Source organism: Rhopalosiphum padi, chromosome 3, assembly GCF_020882245.1.
Source record: "Rhopalosiphum padi isolate XX-2018 chromosome 3, ASM2088224v1, whole genome shotgun sequence".
In the NCBI taxonomy this organism is placed as follows: Eukaryota; Metazoa; Arthropoda; class Insecta; order Hemiptera; family Aphididae; genus Rhopalosiphum; species Rhopalosiphum padi.
In genome coordinates this window covers 16939054-16964806 of record NC_083599.1, presented here as the reverse complement: position 1 = coordinate 16964806, position 25753 = coordinate 16939054, and the positions used below count along the sequence as shown (strand labels likewise).

The 25753-nt window shown below is 26.0% G+C and overlaps 1 protein-coding gene across 1 annotated transcript in view; it reads right to left on the bottom strand.

Moving 5' to 3' along the window:
- Window positions 1-4375: 4375 nt before the first annotated feature.
- The window catches only part of LOC132924433 (uncharacterized), a 50485-nt gene continuing 29107 nt past the window's right edge, over window positions 4376-25753 (bottom strand). The window contains exons 5-6 of the mRNA XM_060988745.1: window positions 24694-24717; window positions 4376-5199 (exon numbers count right to left, since the gene is read on the bottom strand). Of these exons, the coding sequence (XP_060844728.1) occupies window positions 5117-5199; window positions 24694-24717 (107 nt within the window). The 3' untranslated portion in view covers window positions 4376-5116. The remainder of the gene's footprint in view (window positions 5200-24693; window positions 24718-25753) is intronic.

Below are 25753 nucleotides of genomic sequence, written 5' to 3'. Positions count from 1 at the left end.
AAAATGTGATACTCCTGGCAATCGTCTCTTTATACTCGACATTCGTCTAAACACGGCAATACTATGCGTGAAGTATGTATGCCTATATAATATGCCTGTTTTATTTAAAATTTAAAATTATACTACATACCTGTATATTAAACATCGTTTAATTTATTTGTAAACTAATAAATTACTCCTCATAATGTTGTATTTATGGATTTTATATATTCAAGTATATAAATCCAATAAACACAATATAAATTATATAATTTTATAATATAAGAATGTCAGTGATATATTTGAAAATTAATTTTAAGAGGTCCGGTGGGTTAATAATACTCCTAGGTTTTTAAAATATACCACTATTACTAACGAAAAAAAATATATGAGTATAATATATAATAAACAATATTAATTTTTAACATTTTAAAATTAACTATGATGGAATTGTTGGTCAATGCCAAAAGAATATTTATTTGAGTTGTGCAGAACAGTTTTATTATAATTTGTTACATTGTTATTGATGAAATAATAAAAATGTTGCAATGACATCTTCTCTTAAACCAATAACTTTATCACTTTATCATTCCGTTCCAAATCTATGTGAAAAAAGTGCTGTCACACTATTTCATGAATTTGATAAGTGGAACTGTAGAAGTCACAGCAGTGGTGCTGATTTCTTTATATTATTTGAGAACAATGATAAATTATTGTATTTGAACAACGGCCTGAGCGGAATTCGATTTATCCAAATATAGTCAAGATACAATGAATTAAAACCGTCCTCGTTAATACATATTTTATTTTAAGCTATTTTATTGAAATTCTTGATTTTCTTAAAACTTCTAGGAAATTCGATCGGTTATTTTCAAAAGAATATTTTATCACGAATTACTCAATTTTTTTAATAATTTATTTCGGTATTACGGATTAAGTGATATTCTTAAAGTGAAGTACTCTAAAAATGAAGTATACATTTAATGAACAATTTTCGTTTAAGGAGTTTTTTAATACACGTAATTCTTGAATATTTTAATAGTCTTCTATAATTTTCACTTTTGTACTCTAATCAACTTTTAATTTCCAATGGGTAATCTTATTTTAATTTTATTTTACGGAATAAATGAAAAAAAAATGTTTTTTTAATACGTTTTAGTGTTAACATCATTATTAATTTAATTCAAGCCATTTGGGCGATAAAATCACTTTAAGTTGGGTATTTGTAAGAAACGATATAACATTTACGATTTTAAACGGTAATATTATTACTATGGCCATACTTACGATTAAATTAAATAATATGTTATAAAATATAAAGCATTCAACCATGAAATAAGGCAACGAGAAGATTACAACTCATTGATTTGTTAAAATAGTTTGAACTACTTATTATTTAAAAATAAAATATTCAAAATATTTGTTAACAAACACAAAACAATTTATTTTCAAATTATTCTGTACATAATAAATAAATTAAGTATTATTAAAATAACATCTATGTTGATAGTTACCTACTAATTAGTAATTGATTTTTTTATTATTTATCTATTAATAGTGTGTTTTCTACTGAATATTATAGATTCACCATTGGTTTTATAAATGTTTAAAAATTAAAAAACAAAATACTTTCCTATTTATTAATTTAATTGATTATTTTATATTCTTTTAATATTTTATTAACACACAAATCACAGTTGATACATTTTTAATAAACCATTATATCGTCTGCAAAATTTGATTTTCAAACGGAAGTTTGTAATCTACCAATCTAAATAACATAAATACATAATATGGACATATAGTATACTTGTTAAAAGTTTGCTTACACATTTTAATTAATTGAAAAATCGCTTTTCAATTAAACAAAACTGTGTATCGTATATTTAATTTATCGCAATAATGAGATCCTTACCTTTTATTAATAATAATTAATATGTATATTATATTATTGTGTTACTGTGTTAACTGATAGGTTATTACACACTACAAACATATTATTACTATTAACACATTTATTACTGCACTAAAGACTTAGGTACGTCCAATATATATTTTTTTAAATCTTTATACTACGTTTGCAATGTGTAAACAACGAGAGGAAGATACGGGATTCAGTAAATATATTTGAAAGTTTTTAAAATGAATTCGATAGTTTTTATATGGAAAAATAAAAATAAAATGTAACATATATATATCCTTGACAACATAATATTATACACGCGTGTTGTGTATGATATCATGCATGCTGTATTTTAATATATTATACTTATACAGTTTAGGTACGTTGTTAAACGCACGACTTAAAATATATATATATATATATATATATTATAATAAAAGTATATATTTTAAACCACTCGGTTAAACGTCATTCTTGGTGGTGCTGCAGATTCATGCTTTGATATATCGTGATATAATATGCAACTGCATTTTTTAATAGCCATATATTCGAAAATCGGTAAAGTAATATGTGATATTATTATACTCCACCGGCAGTAATAACTACGTGCATTATAATATAATATATGACATATATTTTATATTTGCATTATATTTGCACAGTCATTGAAATAACAAGCGCAAGTCGATGCGTATAATATAATACTGTATATATATATGTGTATTTAGTGTATATAATGTACCTATATAGGTGTATTATTACGTTGAATTTGTATGCGTGTACGTCCCAATGTAATGAGATCGAAAAGACATTTTTCATATTTTTTGACTTCTTGTACATTGTACAATTCGCATTCGGTATATAGGTAGGTAAGTACCTATGTACGTTTTTCAAGCTGTTGAAATTATGATGTAGGTATTTCTGACGATTATGTAGTTAGGTTAGCGCCACCAACTCATCCGATCGACTCCATTCAATATTTATTTTAAATTTTTTATTTTCTAGAACCAATTTATTTGCAAAATATTATAAGTCGTTTAAATAACGAGATGTTGGGTTGACTTAATTTCATCACTATTGTCTTCTAATGCACATATTTATGTACGACTTCAATGCATAAGTTATTTTGTTATACGGTGATTCACACTCTTTATATACATATAAATGTATAATACGTATAATATACGATATAGCTATGATTATTTCAGAAACAATTAAAACTTACAATTTTGTGATGTAGATTTATTTTTTATTTTTGTATCATGAAAACTGTTGAAAAATCTGTTTTAATATTTTTTTAATTTACAACGTAAAATCGACAAGTTTTGCTGATTTTTTAATATCTTAACGGCAATTATACACGTCTTGCGTTTCACTATTTTTCAAGGAGACTTTTTTAATAAAAATATTGATGTATAATGTTGTTGCTGGCTTATTAATTTTAATCGTTATCAGTTTGGAACAGTATAATGGTGACAGGAATTTAGTACACACTATTTTTAAAAAGATATATTTTATATTATCCTATGTATTCATCCAAACCGAAATTAAATATCAATTATAATTGATTAGTCATTAGTTTAAAATTATAGATTAATGCAGATAAAAATATTGTGTTTCTGGGAATTTAAGATTAAAAAACCTGGGATTCCACGCCTGCTGTATAATAGATTTCGAGTGTATTCGTCATTTCAGATAATTCATCGTAACGGACGTGTTAAATGAGAATTCAGACATTCAGTAGTAGACCATTGTACACGAAAAAAACGATTTTGAGCGATAAACGGACAGATTAACATCTATTTTTAATGATAATTTATGTTTTATTATTATTAATATTTAAAACTACCAAATTTGGCACCTACATGATATCTTTTAAAGTTGAAGATTGAGCAAATTTTGTTCTCCAAAACTTGATTACAACACACAATCATACTTCAGTGTAATTCCAATTATTATTGATAAATGATCGTCACGTTATATTATTAATTGTTACATATTTTATAGTATGTAAAAACCTTAATATTATGTTTATGTCTAATGTATAATACCCATCTATTTAAATTATATAATATAATCGAATAAATGAACACGTAGTTGAACTCGTCCCCTGTTCTATTAAGTTTTGATTTAGTAGTTCACAGATTTTTAAAAACCTTTCATCACATAAATCTTGATCATTAAAACCTGGTGATATCGTACGCATAAAATATGCATGTGCACTCGTGCTCTTCAGGTGTGTATACTAAAACAAAATACACACACTACACCTGAAGAAAAAGCGAAGCCATAAATTACCACATTATTAATGCAATGGTAAATAAATAACTAAAACAGTCGTGGTTCTTAATCTACACCTTTATAATACATATGAATTTATAAGGTGTTTATAATTGTATTTATTTTTACTATATTATCTACATAAAAGGTATAGGTAGTTCACATTAAGTAGAGGTTAAATGTATTAAATTTTGGTTTTTAGTTTAACAATAATAAAGGCATAATATTATTATCTTTATTTTGATTTTTTTTTCAAATATTTTGGACTAACTTAACTTAAGTATTAAATATTTAACTTAAAACGATTTCCTTCTAGTAAATTACAAAAAAATAAAAAATACAGTTCAGCGAATAATAATGAATCCTTTAAATGTAAACTTAATCGAATTAAAAAAAAAAATTAATACTGTTAAAATTACATATTGACAAAATTATTACTACGAAAAAATGTATCTTATTTATCATTAAAAGTAGTTATATAATTAAATTAATTCAAAACTTCTATGGAATCGAATATAAAATGTGCGTATAAACGTAAAATTCCATTGTACTGTAATAAGTTAATTATTTATTACCGCCTTGTTGTATATGAACATAAAAAAAATATCAATCAAGTTTCATTTTCAATATAGTGATTACAACATTTGAATCTGCCTTAACTTAAAATTGGTTTCATTGAATTTATTTTGTTAAAGTATAATTCTTTAAAAATAATTTATTATCTAAATAAGTACAAACTTGAATTTTTTGCACGTATAATCTGTAAATAATTAAAGTAGTTCGTCATATTACGCGTACATAATTTAACAACGTCGTTACGTATGTCTTATGTATTTATAAGTAATGTAAAATTTCTGGATAATAATTATTTAGATGGGACTGTAATTAATAATTGTTGTGACTCTCATGAAAATCAATGAATACTAAATAATAGTGATATGCTTATGGATTTCTTCAGTATGAAATGACAATAAATAACCATACGATAGTTGTAAATTTTAGAGTTTGAGATAATTTTCTTGACCATGCAGCATTTTCTGAAAAAAAAAATACAAATAAAAAACAAAAATTAATATTTTCACAATAAAACAATAAAAGTGTGTACAATTATAAATTTATATTTTAAAGTAGTAAGTTATAGTTGTGGTATCAAAATGTAACCATTATATATATAAATATCACACTTTTTATTAAACAATTTTTTTCTTGATATGATTCTTTTGACGTTTAATGTAAAAATATAGAATTTCAAAATTAGTTAGAGTAATAGATTTTACTTTTATAACGAATATAATAATTAGTTGTATTAAAAAAAATATAATAAAATAAAATAACTTAATAGTTTATAAATATTTCATCACTAATAAATAAGCATGATTCAAATTGTTGAGACTTTTTAAAAACTTCATTAAGTTATATTCTCCAAATAAATTATTTTTTTCTTTTGGTTGAACTAGCTCAGTATAAATGATACTAAAGATGTCACTAAAAATAACATTCATGTACAGAAATCATTGAGTAAAAAATGAAATAATTTTCCTGGAAAATGTTTTAACTAAGAACTTCGAAATAATAGTACACTTGCGTTCGTATAAAATATTTTTCTGTGTCATTTTTTTTTCTTATAAGAAATGGTGAACGCTTTACTAGTATGTTTTTTAATACAATATTTCCTGCTAATTGTTATATTTTCAGCTATTAATTAAACTATAAACTAGATGTATCTATCTTTATGTTATTTGTTATATATTTAATTAGTCTATTAACTTTTGATGTGAAATGATAAATGTCTATAAAATATTATTTTAAAAACGAAGAAAGTAATAATTTTAATATGTTCAATAAACAATTAAAAATATCTTTGATGGTAATTTGAATTTTCTCAAAAAACTTAACAAAATCAATATTTAACAACTATTATATAATATTCATAATATAAGTTATAGCTAATATAGCTAGTTAATATTCAATCGAAAACCACTAATAATACTGCACGCAACTAATATCTACCTATACTGAACAAGTTATTATTAATACATAGTAATACTAATACAACTTAAATATTTACTAATGACTCAATGAGATCACCAAATTTATAAGTTTTGATATTTTCATTTTATTTTTAAAATATAGTTCAAAAACGAAAAATTATAATTATAATTCAATGTTGTAATCATTCAATTGTTTATTATAATAAAGAAATTCCTTAACAACTTAGAGCAAAAAATAAAATTCCATTAAAGAAGTGACTTTTTTATTTAATAAGATGCTGTGTTAAATATAATTATTGCGTTTAAGTGTTAATTTTATTAAAATAATTTATGCATCACTCGGTTGACTATATAATTATCACTATTAAAAAAAATGAAAGACTGGAATATGTTCGTCCTTTAGAAAAAAAATATACATCACTAATAATGTATATTATATTATAATCTACCTAATCTACCTAATTGTTTGGTAATTGTAAAATAATAATTCGTTTCATCAAAGTTCTAAACAAAAAACGAGTCTGTGCTATCTATGATATTCATATAGATTAATATTCTTACATGATTTTGTTTAGTTTTTATATTACAAAATCGAACAAGCAACTTTTTCGTTAAAACACGACAAAACTTTACCAATATCTTTTGGAAAGGTCGACTACCTTAAATACTCCTAGAAGTATAATGGTGTAATTAGTGGCAAATGCCGGTGGAGACACTAGATGAATTCATTGTTCACCCTTTCACTTTTATCATGAAAATAATGAGTGTGCATTCCAGTCAGCTCATTCTTTGGAGAAAAAAAAGAAGTTTTGTTTAAAACAAATTTAATTTCCAATGTAAATTAAAAAGGCAGAGCGTAAAGACCCGGACATACGACGACGTGTTTTTTCAGAGATATAATGAAAACTCTGTGTAAAGAACCAAGTGGGTCAGCAACAGAATAAACTTTTTTGTCATTTGACACGCATTAATCAACCAACAGAATTACTTTTACTACTTAAAGAGCTTGTATTGCGAACATTTTTTTTTCAAAATGACCGTAAAATGGAAAATCAACAGATGTCTATTGAATACTAATTTTGAGTGTCATACAATCATCTATACGGAGAAGACATACGACATAGTTTTAATGAAAACACACACTTTAATATTGCTATAATATATTCTTCGTTGGTACATTGAATATTATATTTTAGACGGAAAACAAAGTCTAGTTGATAGTTGTTTTATTATTGGATCGAGAGTATATTATCATATCTAAACGAGTTTGGAGTTTATTAGATGTACATATTTATACTTTGAGAGGTTTGATGGACGGACTGATTTTACAATGTTGTATATTTTTTGATTAATTATTATTTGTGTCTGTTATCAGCTTTTGAATATAAGCAGGGGCGTCATTTGGGGGGTCCATATCCCCCCGATCGGGTGTGCAATTGCATCCCTTATTCTTAAAATAGATCCAATTGGCTTTCGCCTAGATGAAATCACGCACGATTATTAATATGATTAAAATTAAATTGTATTTTAATTTTCATATTGGCATTTATCTATAGTGGTATACTGTCAACCATGATTACAACTTTAAATTATATTTGTTATAAACAAAGCTATCAATTTTAATATATTTTAGTTTTTAAATTGATTTTTACTATTTATGTTGATGCAATGATTCCGGTCCATGGTGAATGGAAATAACTGAAAGCAGAATCATGTACATATATAATATACGTATATCTATTTTTATATGGTCTAGTGAAATTTCAAAATGGCCTGTTTGATACCTTGCACACCCGAAAAATCCTGAAATGACGCCCCTGGTTATAAATACTTTCAAGATTTACAATCTTTATTTTTGAAGTTGGTTTCTGGTGGAAAATTGAATATAGTTTGTATATGTAAAGGGAGGGTTTTGTAAATTGTTACGTAAAACCCGTTTTTGAGAAAATTAATCCACTTAATTTCTTATTAGATTACATCTTACAAACGAAATTTATAATTTTCAAAATATTCATACTCATTTTAAGCTATTTACATGCATTTAAATTTTTTTTAGTTTTTTTTTTTTTGTAAATGTTGATAAAACTTTTTATAGTTTTTTAAATAAGATAGAAATTTAAATGAAGGTTTCTTATAAGTTATACTTATAGTAATTTAAAAATGTAGAATATATATTTTCGTAATTTATATAAGCGTTTGAAGTTCAAATTTGTACGAAATTTTATCTTTAAAACTTGAAACAAAAAATAAAGATTTTAATTATTTTGTTGTGATTAAAAAAATATTATTTATATTGACTTAAAACTTTTCTTTACTACGTATTTTATTCTTTACCATACACATTAAAATTCAAAATATTTTGAATAATCTAAGCTACTTATCCTCAAACCTATTCACACCATTCACCGTATTATGTTAATATTGATTTATATGTTAAAAACATCTAATATTTATTGCATGAAATAATATTTTAATTGTTATTTGTTATTTGTTATTTGTTACTATCTAAAAGAAAATTAGTCGAATCTTATTAGGTATTATATAATACCTATTTATAAAATATTATTATATACCTATAAATATTAGATGGCAATCGACCGCCTCAGTTCAGAATCGTTTTTCGTATACAATGATTTATCATCGAATTCAAATTTAACACATCCATTACAGTGACCTACTCAATAGCTAGTAAAATTCGACACGTACTATGCAGCAGTGCGACTTTCTCAGTTTCTTTTTAAACAAAATGATATATCATCATATACCTACACCTATCCTGTATATTTGTGTACAACAAATATATTGCGTATTTACGTCAGAGGTAAAGTATCGAGTTATTATATGTTTTTGAAACGAGACGGTAAGCAAATATTATTACACGCGTTATTTATAAAATATAGCGTGTACCTATAATGATACAATAACAAATATAAATATTAAAATAAAAAAAAAAAAATTAGAGTATACGAGAAAATATGTGTTTAAATTTAGGCCAAATCTAAATGATATTTAAAATGCAAATAGATTCGATAAAAATTGCTCTCATGACTAAGTTTTTTGTGAAGTTTTTTGTTTGTAAGCACGTAATTTTGTATTAATAATGATTAAATTACACGCCAGAATTAACCAAAATATAAATTTAAATCAAAAAAACCTCTTTTCGTCATATTTGCATGATAAAGAGATCGTGTTGTACGCTATAGTCAAGGAAAATGAAGTATTTTTGAGTACAAATAATTACAATAATGTTATTAATACGTTATTTTTTATCATATACTTAATGTAACTAATTCTATCAGAATCTATGGTATATTAATATTATTATATGCGTAAATTGAAACTTGTAGTAGTAATAATACTATAATTATTTAAGTAAATAAAAGTTTACACTGAATGCGGCTATATTTATACTTGCCTAGCAACTGCTTTTTGACAGTCAATGTATAGTTAGAATTTTAATAATAATTAATATATACAGTGAAACCTCCCTTAACGGACACCTCTAAACAGCAGATATTTTTTGAGGAACGGGGACATTTTCACTACTATTCTATAGGAAAACCTCTGAATACCGGACACCTCCAAATAGCAGACAAAATTTCAGCGACTGAAGGTGTCCGGTATTTAGAGGTACCACTGAATTTGTATTATAACTTATAAATTATATTAGTTTCCAAAACAAGTAACTTGAAGAATCTTAGTAGGTGTACAGCATATTCAAAACAGTATTACATTTATCCATTTAAACAGATAAGAACAAAAGTTATCAAAAATAGTCTACTTAAAAGTTATAAAAAGGTTATTTACTAAGTTGATTAAAAATGATGATGCCAGTGGCTCAATAAAGACTAAACTTCGAACATGATTTTATCAATTTAATTCCATATTTTTTTAGCTTGCACACAGCTGAATCGTACTAATTTATTTAAGAATATTTAAGTAATAACAATTTATATTTACAATAAAAATTAACATACGTACATCATCGGAAATTATTTTGTGTACAATCTAGGAATAATTGCTGGTTAAAAATTTAAAAATGTATTTATTTGTTGGATTTATAGTAGGTACCATAAAATACAGAGAAATTACTTTTTATTTATAATAAACAAAACTATTTTGATTAATTAAATAAACTAATAAAGATTTTTCCAACTGTAAAATTTAACGAGTTAATTTTAATCTGCAATTACTCTAGTCTGCGATGTTTTTAAACTATGCAGAGTATTTAATATCGTTTTCATTAAATTCGAATATAGAGGATACAAGAACCATTATAATATTACAGTTTTAGCTGAATTGTCAGTTATTAACGAAATTGAAACTATTTTAGTTACATAAAATGTAATACATTTTCGATGAAATGCTCTTGTTTATCTTACGCTATAAATATATAAGTATACAAACAAAACAAAAGGTACACTTAACAAAATTATCTTTTTTTTTACAAGTTTCAATAAAATACGTTATTGTTAAAAACATTTCGTATACAAAAAATTCGAATCAACGAATCGTTATAGCTGCAAATGTAATAGAAAATAAAGCGGATGTATTAAGTGAAAATAAACTACTTTAAAAAAAAAATTCAGAACCTACTTAACACATTCTTGAGTGTGTATAATTTCTATACTTGGTACAAGAACAATGAACACGAAATCAATAACGTCTTCACCACAGTAAACAATTTGAATACAAAAATCTCATAAGATATTATATAGTATATAGTATATGTTTTATATATAAAATTTACCTGCGTGCACATAGTGTATATATGTATGTATAATAATTGGGTAAAGTGAAGAGTAATGAAAGGCTTTGATGTGTACCGTTCTCATGCGGTCGGTTCCTTTGACGTGATACTTTACGCTGACCCAATTGTATACTCAGAAAAAAGTTTCCAACTTCGAACAAGGCCATTAATATTAAAAAAAAAATATACACAATACCTAAACATATATATATATATATATATGTATATATTATGTACATTATATAATATAAAAAACGGAAAACTTTCATGGCAATACTATTATTTGTATAAAACAAAAAGAAACGTTCAAAACTATATTTATAACAGCATGTGTCCAACACCAATGCGGCAACTATCGTAGCCAGTATGGCTCCAGTGAGGTTGAGAGGAGACTAAAATATTTCAGTTACCTAACAATATATGGGTAAAAGATGATGAAATCTCTGCCACTACTTGTTAACAAATCAGAAATATATTATGTCAATATATACCGTAATGAGTTATCAGAGTCATATTATTAATTACTAATTTTTTTTTTTTAATTGCATTCATTGAACGCTTTTAACGCTATAATAATTTATATAGTGCCTTTAGAGGTACCATAAGTTATACTATATAACAGGGGGGGGGAACGGGAAACCACGGACCATTTTTAACTAGCCCGGTGGCCAGTGCTACTATAAATTACTTAATAAAAATATAAAATGCTAAGATTTTTCTGTATTTTTTTTACTATATTTATAAAATCGACATAATTTTTATTGTAAAACATAGATATATGAATTCTTATCTAGTATTGAACTATAAAGGCGAATTGTAAATATTACTGACTTTTTTTTTTGCTTTCTATGTTCTCTGACTCGCTGGATTTTCACTTTCAAAAAATTGGCCATACATTAAGTTGTTCATCTCTGCTATAGGTAAGACTTATAGTGCTAAAATGATTAAAAATTGGTTTTTCGGGACCCGGTATCCATTGAGATAATAAAAATTAAAGTCGAAGATATTTTTTGAAAAAATATTTTATTTATTTTTGTTATAATTTAAATTTTATTTTACCTATTAACATTTCTAAACTAAGTACCAACATAAAATATGGTATTATAAACATTTGGTGATTATTATTTCAAGTATCTACGAGTTTTTTGTAATTACAACATTATAAGAAAATTGTTTGATAAGAAGTCGTATCGTGGTTTTAAAAAACAGAAAGATGAAAGAAAATAATACGGTCTTTAATTTTATTATAATTAATAGTTCAAAAAACCAGATTAACTGTGTCATTGTAGAAGATAAAGGGAGTGAACATGTTTTATGGATCATCTTGTATACTTATATCTCTAAAAGAGTCAAAATATTTTGAAAATTATACCATAAGTAGAATATACAAATTTTGTTAAAAATTTAAAGTATTTAAGGTTATTTATTTTTAATTTACGCCATAAATAAAATAATTGATTTGTTCAAAATCTGGTTTTACGTATCAATTCTCGCTTTTCTTTTGTTTTTTTTCCAATTATTTTTAAAAACTCTTGGAATGTTAACCTTCCAAAAATAGAAGCTAAATCTTATATTTATTACCTAATATAAATATTAAACGTTATTATTTATTTGGTACCTATAACTATAATTTGATGTTTTTATATTTATTATCTATAAAAGATTATATTAATAAAAATAATAATTTGTTTATCAGTTTTTTTATTATAAAGTCGAGATACAAATACAAATCGTAAAATATACAAAAATATTCACATAATTTCAAAATTATATACACATAGTATACTATCTAGTGTATCTAGGTAGTTCAAATATACTCATGTTTATTAACATCAATTACATAGTATTTTATATTTTTAAATATAAATGTATGAATTATTTAAGAAATCGTATCTTTATTTTAGGCACAACTTAATAATAGTTGTTCTCACAACGTCCCATCACAAAACAAGTTGCGGCACTGTATAACATGGTTTTATTCTCTACTTTCTTCATTTTTACAATTATTTAGGAGCAATAACAAAAATTAACTAGTTAATAGTTGGGTTTAAAATTATTTTGCATGAAAAAATATCAAAGCGTCAAACAAATTTAATGAGTAAAGACAGCAAATATCTGTTAAAGAGAATTTCACCAAAAGTATTACAGTTGTAACTTACAACAGTATTAAAAATAAAACCAACGTGAATCTTGTATAATTGAATGACGGTTGAAAGTGATGCATGAAACGAGGATTTAGGGACCTTCATTATCCAGTTAAAATGTTTTTATGTATATATATATATATATATATATATATTGTATTAAAACAATAATTAAGGCACATGACATATTCGAATTAAAAAAAAAATTAAGCTCTTTTTTAAGTTTATTTTAAAATTTCATGATTATTTTTTGTTTAAAAAAAATGGTTATAAATTAACAATCATTATTTTGTAGATTAAGTTGTTGTATACGTTATGTATTGAGTGATCTAGTAATAATATTTCATAACGATTTTTTAACACTTTAAAGATTTGTATATCCAAACATTTTATCTAAACATGATAAATATTGATTAGAACAAATAATTAGAAAGTAGAAAAACATTCCACATGATGGCACAAATGCATAATATATAGTGGTAGGTAATGCTGGACATTAACAAGTTAAAAAGTTAAAGTTACTTTTAACTGAATTATAAAATAACAAGTACTTTTTGTTCAAAGTGGCTTCTAAATTCCATTTTCTTTTCTATACAGCCATACAGGTACTAATCAGTTAATTCATTTTATAGTCACATCAAATTTTTTTTTTGTTTATACCTATTATAAAACATATATATTTAAAATATAGTTATGTATAGTTATTTTTCTATTGTTAGTTTAAAATATTTAATATTTATTACTTAACATTTAGTATTGTAAATTTGTAAATATTACATTCTATTTCTGAACATTTTAATGTACTATTTCTGGATTTTAATAGGTATCAAAATAACTTACATAACATATTAATGCAATTTTTTATAACAATAATATTACAAGATAACTCAGTTTAAAGTTTAAAGAAATATTGGAGCAGTGATTTCTTGATTAATTTACTTACCTAAAATTGACCTAAATAAATAATTAATTCTGTCAATGTTTCTGTCACTGAATGGCTTAATTTTCTGTTATGTTTTTCATTAATTACTTTTATAAGAATGTATTATTATTTATTTTTAAGGAATGTTAATGTATATTTTTGTTTTCATATATATACTTTTATCAAATCTGCTTATTATGCTTTGGCATGGATTGTAAATGTTCAATTAAAAATTTTAAAATAGAAATGTAACTTTCAACTTTCAACGTTTCTAAAATTTATCTATACAATAACATCAATAACTCAAATTATCGAGTTTAAAATCTGAGTTATCTTGCGCAGCTTTAATCTAGTATGGTGTTCTAGATTTATCAGAATTATAAAATACTCGTTAGTTTTTGAGTATTTTGAGTACAGCTAATTATAATCTAGGAAAAATTATAATATCAGTATTAATTACCACTGTTACATAATTAACCATATTATACTAATTTATTGTTGATTTATTGTACCATTAATGAGCATAAAGGTACAATATTTTCTCACACCTTTCCAACAACGGAAAATGAAAATATATTTTCCCAACATACATACACATTCCAACTACGTATACATTGTAATATTATAAGTTGTTATGTTTATAACCATCATAAAATCTGTGGATTTTTTTCATTTATTTTATAAAAGATCACTATGGATCGAATATACCTATATTAGTAGTATATTCGACAAAACAAATAAATGAAGTATTGAACAATACGATTTTTCCTAATAATATTATCTTCTACAAAACCAATGTTTTTTTCAATTATTATTGTTCTGGTTGGAGGACTCTAAACATGACGACCAACGTATATAATTGAAGGAAAAATAATAAGTCATTGTTCAGTTTATTAACACAAAAGTCATGTTTACGTGGAACATGTATACAGTTATTTCGAGGGGGAGTTGAGCGAAAAATAACATGCATTAGTATTATGCAGTAGTATCATGGCTTAACTTGACATAAAATGGTGAAGGATATTTTGATCTCTTTATGCTCACCTATTTATTTTGAATATTCCCGTGCGCGCAAACAAATAATTCTTACTATTAAATATTTTAATTTTATTACGTTATCTTAACTGGTATACAGAAACTAAACTATGTAATAATTATATAACAAAATATTTAGTTTAAAGAAAAATAAATCATCATGTTAATATGCACTGTTGTTCATTAGGCGCCGAGTGGATCATTGTAATGGTGTAATGGGTGTATTAAATTTGAATTCAATAATAAATTATTGTATATTAAAAACGATTATGAACAGAGACGGTTTGTCAGCCTATGTCACGGTATAAGTATATTTCATTATGTGTTTTTTTAATATTTCTATTAAAGTATTAACTAAAACTTTTGTAGTTATTGGCTTAATTTTTTCCAAATACATTATATTTATTTCATAATTAGTATTTAATTATTAAAATGATATATATATATATACCTATTTATTCAATTTTTTATTATAGTTACTAACTGTTCAGTCATTTTAACTTATCGTAAAAAAGTGCGTTAAATGGGCAATATCTTAAAATTAATTTTCATATTTTAAACATTTCATTGAGTTTAATACAGTTTATAAAAACCGTAAAAATTTTAAGTCCTAACGAATAATAATTTTTGAATTTTAACAAAATAGTTAACATTATTATTAATTGTTAAAATATGTAATTTCGTCGAATTTTATGCTTTAAATGTTTATAATTGGTTTGTATGTTTTTTTTTTAATTTTTAATTTCAATATGAACTTCTTTTGAGAAACATTATAATGAAATATTGAAATGTTCAAATCTTAGCTGTAAAAATTGAAGATTTTATAAATTTTTAACGACAAAATACTCATGGGTTGTACATTTTTGTTATTTTAAAAAATGTTGTTAAAATTCAAACTTAAAATGTTTTAAAACAAGATTATGCGAATGTGTTTTTATTAATTGTATATAAATATAAGATAAACGTATGATATGGGATTTTGTATTGGGATTTTTCACCAAATTTTATGGAAAAAATTAAAATATATTGAAAATTTTAAATGCCAATATACCTAAATAGTTCAAAAAAATTTAACATAATTAGAACATGGTTTTATTATTTAGAAAATAATACTATGTATAGAAAATTATAAGTATTTATGTGTATGGTTATTTGTTTTTAAATTACAAAAAAATTAAAAAAAAATGGTTTTGAGGGAAATAGTTGTTATATAGATGAATCTAATGTCGTAAAAATTTAAGGTTTAAACAGTCTTAAAAAATGAATGCGACTTTCCGGTAAACTTTATTATTTTAAATAGGTAAAAAGCTAATGAGGAATGTTTTATTCAATTGTCAAATGTCAGATATAAAAAAAAATTTTTTTCGAATGACTAACAACATAATAATTCATAAACTTTCGAGATTTTGACGAATTTTATATAAATACAGACTTTAAATGCTTTAAAAAAATATGGTATAACAATAAACTTTTTATAATATTTAGTTGGAAAATGAAAAAATTATCCTTGTATTATGTTTCAAATATTTTACCCGAAAATAGATTTTTTATCGACATTTATAGGATAATTTATATATAATGAGATGATAATGAAAATTAATTAAGTTAGTATTTTGTATAATAATATTTTTTTTATCGAACCGAAAAATACTTGTTAAAATAACTTTATTCGACTAAAATAATAACATTTCGAAGATAAATCATTCTTTCCAACCAAAGAAATTATTTTAATTTAACTGAACAGCTCTAGTATAGCTGCAGTATAGCTTTATAAGAATGGACGTTACTTAAGTCTGGACAGAAGTAACCAAATAGAGGGGGGACTGATTTTTCTTGTACTCCCTACTTAAAACCAGAGTATTATAGACACGTGTGTCACCACCGTCATTATAACCATAGATGCAGTCACGCAGACATGTGCTTAAATGTTTTATGAACAGTTGGCTGGAAACGCGAAATATGAATAATTTATCTCATCGTGTAACGCTCACTCGCGCACAGACTCCCCGGAGAATCTCTTCGCTTGAATTATATCTTTAATATAATATGGCAATCGAATGAATCAAGCATTTCGGTTATATGAACTTTAGTTAAATAGTAAATAGTAATGTCATAAAGTTAATCGCAATCAATAATAATATGAACATTATTAACGACAAACAGTATTAACAAATAGCAGTAAATCTAATATTAATATTTTATGCGTATTCGATTCTTTAGGTTAGTTTAGCCATGATTTTACTGTTGGGGTTTTTTTTTTTGTAGACAAAACTACTGTGAACCGAAAAATATAATCTGCCGATTTATACGTTTACAGTTGAATATGATTGATTTTGGGGGACTTACATTGAAATCGTATAAATGCTCCACCTTCCTCCAACGGCCAACTCAAAATATGAGATTTTTATTGGAAACTACTACCTTACATTATAGATATAATGTAATAGTTATATATATTAATCGAAAATACAAGATACAATATAAGAAGATTATTTTTTCGACGAACAAAAATTTTCATTACACCAATTATTGCATGTAAGTCAAGCGGAAACTTTCATACGAAGCGACCGGCGACAAACGCCCAACAGTCTAACGGCGATAGTGGTTTTCGCACTCTAACACAACTACACTTATATACAATACATATAATATATATATGTATGTATATGTGTGGGTGTGTGTGTGTGTGTGTGTTATAGTCGAACAAGTTTTTGGCCGAAAATTCGTTTTTCCGCGGCGGCTGTTCCCAAGAGAGAAAAACGTTTTCCGGCAAAGCCCTTCCACCAAGCGACGCCTACCCCTCCACACTGATCATTGGGATGTACTTTCCCACCCAGAACTACCCGTTAACGTGATATTTTAAGTTCCTTCCGACGGGAAACTTTTACCGCTTTGACGCGTTCATATAGCAACACTACGCCTATATTATGCTAGCATATACTCTCGCTATATGACCGTATACCGTTAAACAACGCCCGGCGGACTATGTCCATAGACATACGTATTACCTACGTATTTACGTATTGTAGATATATTTTATATTACGCATTACACCTATGTCTATATACATATATAGGTAAGGTTTATAGAGCCACAACCTTTTCGTCGCCGGTCAACCGTAATAAAACATCTATGTGCAATCTCAACCCTCTGCCGGAGCAGCCGAATCTCGTGATCCCCGTGTTGAATGTGTAATTTGAATTCGCTATATTACATTGTCTTTAAATGGCAGCCGTCACGCCGGTACGTGGTGACTCTTTACACAATATATATGTATATATTTGTATATAATGTATATCGTGTATATACTATATAGTAATAGGTAAATATAGCCTTATACGTACACGTGTATAGGCTGAACGCGCACGATAGACGTCGATCTAAAACCAGCCGTGCCAGTAAGTCGCCGGAAATTAAACGGCCGCTATATGACCACCGAAAACGATAGTCGTTAACTACGCAGTCGGAATATTGTATGCTTATATATAGGTATATGGAATAGACAGACGCGTATAACGTTTATATATATAAATCTATATTACCTATAGTCCTATATAGGTAGAGTTTTAAGTGACGTCGGACTGTTTGCATTATAATATATACATCTATACATAAGCGCACGATTAAACTGCAGGCCGCCGTTATACACACAGACCGACATGTATGTATTAGTCATATTACGGAAACCAACCAGTAGCAAATCACGCACTTCTGTGTGTGTGTGTGCGTGTGACTGAGACGGTGAAAAGTCAATAATACACACAATGTATAGGTAATATAATTTTAATGGAATTAATGTTACTGAGTTTTTTGTTCGATTATACGTATTAAACATCAAAGAGACGCCAACTTTATATTTTATACTAAAAAACAATGTTTTGCGAACGAATTGCAGGTATACAATTAAATATATATATATATTATTTAATATATCAATTTCCGTTTAGATTAATATTTAAACGTACAGCGCTTCGACTTTAATAGTATATACGGATGTTTAATATAATTTTGTTCCTAACATCGAAAACTTTAGTTGTTCGGTAATTGAAAGAATTTGGTTGATTTATCTGGATTTGTAACTGAAGCGTATTGGATTACTTTTTATCACCAATTGAACCTATTAAATACATAAAACATTTTGGCATCTGGTTTGCTAATTATGTAAACTTAACTTTAGACTTTATTTAAAACAACCTCAAGTTTCCTTTTTGTAGGTATATAATATTAAAAACACGGTTGTATAATTTTAATCAAAAACATTTTCATTTTTATCGAAAAGTAATCACGAACTGAGGTATAGGCTAAGTTTTTAATCGATTTTAGGAATTCAACGACGTAAAGCAAAGGAAACTTTTTTGAGATGGAGTAAATTATACGATCAAAATATATAAGTATAATATACTACATATACACTAGCTACTAGGTATATTATATTTATATAAAGAGATTGTTAAAAGTAAAGTACATTAAATTAAAACATTCAAAGTCATTGGTTACGGACAAAAATCAATAGGGAGAAAGTGTGTGTAAGATGTTAAAATAACAAAAAAAAAAATGAGATAAAATAATCAAATTGAATATTGAAGTAGTAAGAAAATATAAAAAGAAATGAAAAATTAAATTGTTTGAAATAACTGATCGCATTGGTAGACGACGACGAGCTACGGTCGAAGTGAAATATTAATAATAATAATAATAATCGTGTCCTACGAAATATGTATAAAAACAAAAAATAAAGATTTATTATGAATAGCGAGGAGGAGAAGTATATTTTGTAACTCGACTATTATAGTATACGTTAACGTGCTATGGAAATTCTTTACTGATCGTCAAACGGAATTACGCGAACGATTTTTACGCACGTAATACGAGAGCGCACGGAAGGCCGGTTAATGTTATACGCGTATGCGTGCTGCCAAATCTGCGCATCGCGGTGTTATCAAAATGTTCCGCTGAAATACAAATCATTGCAACTATTTTGCAAATTAGTTGTTTAAATTCACAAATCGTTCCGGCAGTGCTAAGACAGTTCGATAATATTATGTGTATAAATATACAAGGCGTTGGTGGTACTTTGGTAGACGCGCGACGACCGCATTATGATAATACTTGCAAATACATATTATTATGTATACATATAATATAGGTATATAATGTTTATATACCTAAGACGAGCCGCCGCGGCCGAGGGTACGTGCGCACGTCATTTTTGCGATTTTCGTGTCGAATATCCAATTTGCATACATTTTCGAGAAAAACGTCGGAGAAACTCGACGGGTAAAAGCGCCTTCCGCCCTAATATTCAGGTGAGTATATATTGTTATTTATTATTACATATTTTGTACTTTTACGGCGATCGACGCGAATGTATACAACAACAAAATTACGTCATCCGTCGGCGTTGAAAGCCGGCCGCGCGTTTATTTCGTTATTGCTGTAATTATTCGGTAAAATCGTATTATCGAAACGATAATGAAAACACGTCGGTAATCGAATTTACACAACGTCGTCGTTGTCGTCGAGTTTTTATTCGTGTAGCGTTGGCCGACGGTCCTCAGATAAAATGGTTGTAACGTGCACATGGCACACACACACACACACACACTCACACATATTCGTGTGTGTTTGTGTTTTACTACCGAACGTGAAGTAAACGCTATTGCGTTTAAAATTCAATTTATTGAATTAAAAAAAAAAGAAACTGGTATTGTATGCCTTTTGTAGTTTTGTACGAAAAAATAAATAAGAACCTCGATGGCGCGAATGTCTACATACACTAAGTGTGGAACACCTAACCTTAAGCATATTTTTATCTCGTTCTTTAGATATTCTTACAAATATGATATAGAATACAATTAGCCAACTATTCAATGTTATTATATATATAGATTATTTTATACTTACATCTATAGTTATTAGTATATACCTATGTACACTCTTTAACATAGATTAAAATAAATATCCTATAATATAACGGACTATATAGATTAAAATATTATGTACTATAATAGTGTACCAAGAACGGTAAAAACATAGGGTAGGTAAATAGGTAATGGGGACAATAACGTCTCACAGTGAACCGTGTTTTATATTTTGTTTCATTGATTTATTGTAAGAATATTTAATTCTTTTTTTATCTAAGTTGTGTGTAAACAATTATAATATTTATTTAAAAATTTTAAAATATCAATGTTATCTATACAGAGTACATTTATAAAGGTATCAGTAAAAAATGACAAAATTTATAATAGCTAACTAGCAAAGGAATGATCTTTATTCTAGCATCTAAATTCTATAAACGATTCCAATATTCCATAATAAACTATACATGATCATTTAAATCCTCTCATATCAAATTTATTCTCTCTGAACCTACCCGATACATTCCGTCGACTGAAGAAGTCCAGAGATCTTTTAACCTAATTATTATTATATTCATACTTAAATTAAAAAAAAAATCAATTCTCTAAATAAGATTTTAGATAATTTAATATGTTATCATTACTTATGTGTACATAATTATAAAGTGATTTTAATAGCTATTTTCTCTAGTCATGTCTTCTTCATATCATTTTGTTTTTATATTTTCATCAAATTTACTTATTGTATAATTTAATATAGATTGTAAATTAAAATTAAAAAAAAACTATTTTAATAATAATAAAAAAAGTAATAAACATGAAATCCGAAGCATCGGTGAATAAATGGAAAGTCGAAAACAAGTTTAGAGATTATAGAAAAAGAGTACCTAATTAAAATATTACTTAAGTAATAATTATTATTGTCTCAAGTGATAAGTAAATTTCCTTAAAGGTATAACCTTTACAACTTTAAATTTTAAATTTTAAAAATTAAATTAAAATTTTAAATTTAATAACTATGATTTTTGTATGAAATTCTGATTTTTTATCTTTGAATTTCACTCATTTTACTTTGCCATTATTACATTTGCTATTTTTGCCTAGACCCATTTATGAATAATCTGATTGTATTTGGTAACTAAGGTCCAAGGTTTATAATCAAAATTATTACTATTAATATTATTATTTTAATAATCTATATTATAGTATTCAAGCCATACGAATTACACATAATTCAAATGAAAACATCGACAAGCAGCAATAGTACCATTAAAGGTGGAAAGAAATCATTAGAAACATTGAGAACATTTTTTCTTTAATAAAGAAATGAGTAAAGTCTCATAAAGATCAATGAAAACTAATAAGCAAAATACTATTGATCCCTTTTTTTATAACTTAATATTATATATAAATATTTTTTTCATGAATAGGTGAATTACTTAATTCTTATGACACTACTTTACGCATCAGTTCAATACTTTCACTCATTGGTGTACTGCGAGTTGTTATCAAAGTTAAAATAAAGTTTGGTATCTCACCACTGCCACAATGGTCGTTAAAAAATTATTTGTATAATGGTACATTTAGTTTATAGTGTTGTCGATTGTTGGTTATGTCTTTCAAAAGTTTTGGCTGCGGACCGAAGACGCAGGCTATTCAATATAATTTGTAGATAAGACTACTAGCGTATTTGGGCTATAAAAAAGTAAAAAAATATAAGCGTAACGCACTCTTAAGGCATCTCTTGGATAAATAAACGGAATACGATACGATAAGAAACGGCGTAATGGAAATTAAACATTACAATTATACTCATTAGCATTGGAGTAACTAGGTAACCAAAAATAATAACATTTTTCCATTAAAATAAGAATATTTTGAAATAAATATTATCATTTATTAAAATATTTTGTATTATACTGTGTATTGAAAAAAATTAAGTACCTATGATGTTCCTGGCTATCTGTGAGGCTCTTCACATTTTGTACACCCCTAAATATCGGTTTAGTTGCGCCTATATTTATTTATATTATATTTATTAACACTAAAGTTTAGTTACTAAACGATGAACCTCTTATAATATTATTCTTTGATAATAGATTTTTGCGCCCATGTTGTAATATATTATACATGTGAAGTTACGGATGAAAAAGAGGGATGTATGATGTTTAACCTTAAATTTACTTATTGTATTTAATTACTTACTAATATAGATTTTGAATAACAAAATAAAATAAAAAATGTTGAATTCAATTTCGTAATCGACGGAATCAGTGATTCAAGTAGTTAATAGTGTCTGTTATCGTACATTTTAATATGATAAACTGTTTTTGTTATTATTTTTATTATTATGCATATTTATTATATATCTGAATCGTATAAAATAAAATAAATACAGAATACATTTATATTACATTTATCCATAGGTTAATCATTCATTAATATAACTCGTTTTTGTAGGAGATGACCCAAATAAAAAGCAATAATATTGAGTTTTTCAATGTTATTTTTTTTTTTTAATTACAACAAAATAAAAATAAATTGTAAAAGGAATAATTGTAATTTTACTTGGAAATAATCAATGTCGTTAAATTTTGAATATTTTGATCGCTTATAAAAAATGCGTGATGCTTTAAGCTAAACTTTTTTTAATTTTCTGTAAAAAAAACTTGAGGAATCTTGTCTTAAATTTTCAAGTTTTAAATATTAAAATTAAAAATTTTACGAAAGATACGAATTTCAAAATAATTTACATATTTTAAACATTTTTCCTCATAAACGAAAATGTTATTAGGCATATTAGGTATATTTAAAATGTTTTAAATAGCACAGAAAGAGCCAAAGTTCACGTTTTTCGTAATTTTTGTTTTGTTTTTCGTAATTGTTTTAAAAAGTATTGATTCTCAAAAGTAATCCCAGAGTTAAATATTGAAATAATATTTAGCTCTAAATAATATAAAAGACGATTAATAACAATAAACAAAACAAAGAAAAACACACACACACACACACACACATTTATTTACTGGTGAGTATTACAGTATTGCAAATTATTGCATGCCATTTACATAGAGTTGGTCTCGATTTAGAACAGGTATCAAAAGTAAGTAGATAAATTTCATAATCACTTTGATAAAATTCGTACGTAATCTGAATCAATTATTTATTTGTTTATTAAATTTTATTAGTTATTGGAAATCATGTTAATCATGTTAATCACTTTACTTATCTCTACCATCAAAGAATAATTTTCAAAACGTTTAAAAAGTAAAAGTATAGATAAACTGAATGTATAAGAAAGAGCATATCGAAAATAAATTCTATAACAGTGGTTCCCAAACTTTTATAACCACGGAACCCTTGAGTGTTTCGTGGAATCCAATTTTTTTTAAATAACATAAATTACTCAAATATACTATAAAATAATTTTCTCAATAATCACATACATCTGGCGGAACCCTTGAGATTGTCCAACAGAACCCTAAGGTTCTGTGGAACACACTTTGGGAAACGTTCTATAACACTTATTTATGACGGAAGTAGTGACAATACTGATTAAGTGATTTAAGAATTCATGATTATGCAACAGTTATAATATTAAAAAATAAATACAGAAGTCCGGACATTCAAATGAAACATTGAACAATTTCGTAATAAAAAAAGTTTGAATAAGTTTATTGTAAAATTATGTGTATTGATTACTCCCGGTGTGGTATATATATAGGTATAATAAAAAATACACACAGTCAATTTAAATGTTATAATTAAATAATACCTATAATAGGTTCAAATATAATGTATTCATAATATAATCAAATTAGTACTTACCAGCAGACAAACTTTCGGTGTTACCTGAAAATAGAAAAAAAATCTCATTAATTAAGTAGCATAATCATGATGATTTATGACATTAATAATTGTGCACATATCTCTAAATAAAATTAATTTTTATGGATACTGATTTACAGAACTTAAGTAAAATAAAACCGTAAATCATCATCATAATAAATCTTGTGTAATATATTAAGTTTCAATTTTAAAATTTGGCTGAAATGGACATACATTTAAGACGTATATTGCACGGGAATTCGATTTTTGTTTATACATACTTATATATGGTAACCAAAGATTTTAACTGATACAAGAAGATGTTATTTAATACTACAACAGTGTAATATTAACTACAGGGATAATCGAATCCATGAATACTAATAAATGTAAGAGGGTGGCCAACTTTTAAATTATTTTCATACATTTCCCAGCAAGAAAATAAATGTGAAATCTTTTGGATACTTTTTCGTTTGTCCTTCCGAGTATTTAACAAATACTTTCGAACGGAACCGTATTTGTTCTCTTAACGAGAACAATGCCCTCCTCCCACCCTAGTCATCATCATCACTAAGTTATATTTTATTTTGATTCTGTCAGCCAACGGGCGTTTTATTAGTAATAGTAAAAATAATAATAATAATTATAACAATGATAAACAATTTCATCAGTTTGACGGTGGGAAATACATAAGTCGCACCGCTCAAAACTTTTCATGTATTTCAAGATCTCATTCGCACGATCACTAACTTCCAACTGGTCGATTCCATACAACTCGTTTGTTTGACGGTTTTATCTAGAAAAAAATGTATACTCTCTATCCGATCGTGTTTAAAAACAACGGGCGATAACGTTCTTCCTGGGTATACGTCACTAACTATATTGTCGTCGTCGTCCCATTACTAATTACCGACTACTGACGCACATACATCCACAAAGGCCGAAATATTTTTGTCTGTAGAAGACTAGTGAAATTATATTATTATCTATATAATGTATAGTGTATAGTGTATACTGTACACGTATTGTGAGGAAACTAATTGTGCAACGCACTAGTGCC